Source organism: Geospiza fortis, unplaced genomic scaffold (assembly GCF_000277835.1).
Source record: "Geospiza fortis unplaced genomic scaffold, GeoFor_1.0 scaffold178, whole genome shotgun sequence".
Classification (NCBI taxonomy): Eukaryota; Metazoa; Chordata; class Aves; order Passeriformes; family Thraupidae; genus Geospiza; species Geospiza fortis.
In genome coordinates, this window is record NW_005054466.1 from 937,477 (window position 1) to 939,131 (window position 1,655).

A 1,655-nucleotide genomic window follows, 5' to 3' on the forward strand; every position below is an offset into this window, starting at 1 on the left:
AATGCCGACAGGGTGGGCTTCACCCCTGGGAGCTGTGGTTTGGCTGAACACCATTTTTGTGGGGTACTATCCCTCCTACCAGAGTGGGAGCGTTGTGGTGTGTGCAGGACCTCCCACGTGCCATCCCTGAGCCTGTGCCCAGCTCCAAAATCCACCCCGGGCAGCCACCAAGAGTGTGGTGGCTTCTGCAACAAGCAGACCCAATGTGTGGTGTGGGCATGTCCCAGGGGTAGGAGATCGCTGGAGCTCCTCGGGCTTTGTGTTGGGATTTGGGATGATGCTGGCAGTGGGTGGTGGGTGATGAGGGACACATCCCCATACGTGTGTGTTGATCACCTCCAGGGAGAAGACCGCGGCCACCGATGACATCAGGACGGTGCAGACATCCCTTTTCAGCCTGGTGAAGGATTTCTTCTGCAGGAGCTTCTCCGGGGAGGAGATGCAGAGCTTGCTGAACTACCTGGCAGGGGCACAGGATGAGCAGCAGGTGTGTCACCGGCCACGCTGTGGTCCCCAAACCCCTCAGCAAATCATGGGCTGGGGAGAAGGCTGGGGAGTGGGAGTGTCCCCTCCCAGTGGGACACTTGGAGGGCAGTGGACAGCCATCCCGGTGCCCTGCAGGTGTGTGGGGCGCTGGACGTGATCCACAGCCTGCTGAAGGGCTCCCCAGCCCAGGAGCAGCTCTTCGCCTTCCTCTTCGAGCCGGGCCATGTGGAGCTGCTCTTCTCCCTGCTAGTGCAGAAGAGGTTCTCGGATGAAGTGAGGGAAAGGGTCTTCAAGGTAGGGCAGGTCCCCAACGCCCACCTGCTGCTGCCCCCGGCAGGGATGTCACAGCCAGGTGGCCTCTTCTCTCTGTCCCACCAGGTCCTCTACAAGATGCTGAAGTACGAGAAGGTTCCTGAGCGCAGCAAGAGCCGCCTGAAGCTGAAGGACATCGGGTACCACGGGCTCATCTCCTACCTCAGCGACATTCCCGGCTCCATGCTGCTCTTCCGCTGCCTCTCGGAGCAGGTCCTGGGGGCAGGTACCGTGTGCCAAAGAAACCAGGCCACCATCCCAGCCACGTGCCATGGCATCATCGCTGGTGGCTTCCCACGAGGCTCAGCTGGGCTGGGTCATCAGTGGCCTTTGGGGACAGCAGGAAGTGTCCCACCACTGTGCTGACTCCCCTTGTCCACAGACCCTCCCAACTACAAGGACCTGGTGGCCGTGGTGTACCTGTCCCACCGGGCTGAGCTGAGCATCCGGCTCGACATCTGCCGCAAGGTGAGCGGGGCGGGGACGCAGCAGGAGGGGACAGAGGTGTCACCCCGGGGCTGAGCTCCTTGGACAGCCAGCTGTGCCCAAAAATGGTGGCCACGGGGATGGTGGTGACACGGATCTGCCAGCATGGAAATGGTGCAGCTCCAGCACCCCATGATGGTTTTGGAGGATCTGGGGTGCTGCTGTTTCTGGGAGAGGAAGAGCTGGGGCAGCAGCATCCAATGTCCTTCATTTTCCATCTCCTTTCCCTTCTCCTGCAGCTCTTCCACCTGATCTATGCGCAGCAGGACCTGGTGAAGCAGCTGGCCAGGCTGGCTGGCTGGCAGGACACGCTCACCAAGCTCTACGTGAAGGAGTCCTACGAGTGCCGCCAGCCCAGCCTGAGCCCCGCG

At 61.5% G+C, this 1,655-nt stretch overlaps 1 protein-coding gene across 1 annotated transcript in view; it reads left to right on the forward strand.

Annotated features, from left to right (window-relative positions):
* Positions 1-1,655, forward strand: part of NBEAL2 (neurobeachin like 2) — a 40,827-nt gene that overhangs the window by 17,328 nt on the left and 21,844 nt on the right. The window contains 6 exon segments of the mRNA XM_031062807.1: positions 1-12; positions 343-487; positions 622-780; positions 865-1,024; positions 1,181-1,266; positions 1,524-1,652. The exon segment at positions 1-12 is cut by the window's left edge and continues 127 nt beyond it. Of these exon segments, the coding sequence (XP_030918667.1) occupies positions 1-12; positions 343-487; positions 622-780; positions 865-1,024; positions 1,181-1,266; positions 1,524-1,652 (691 nt within the window).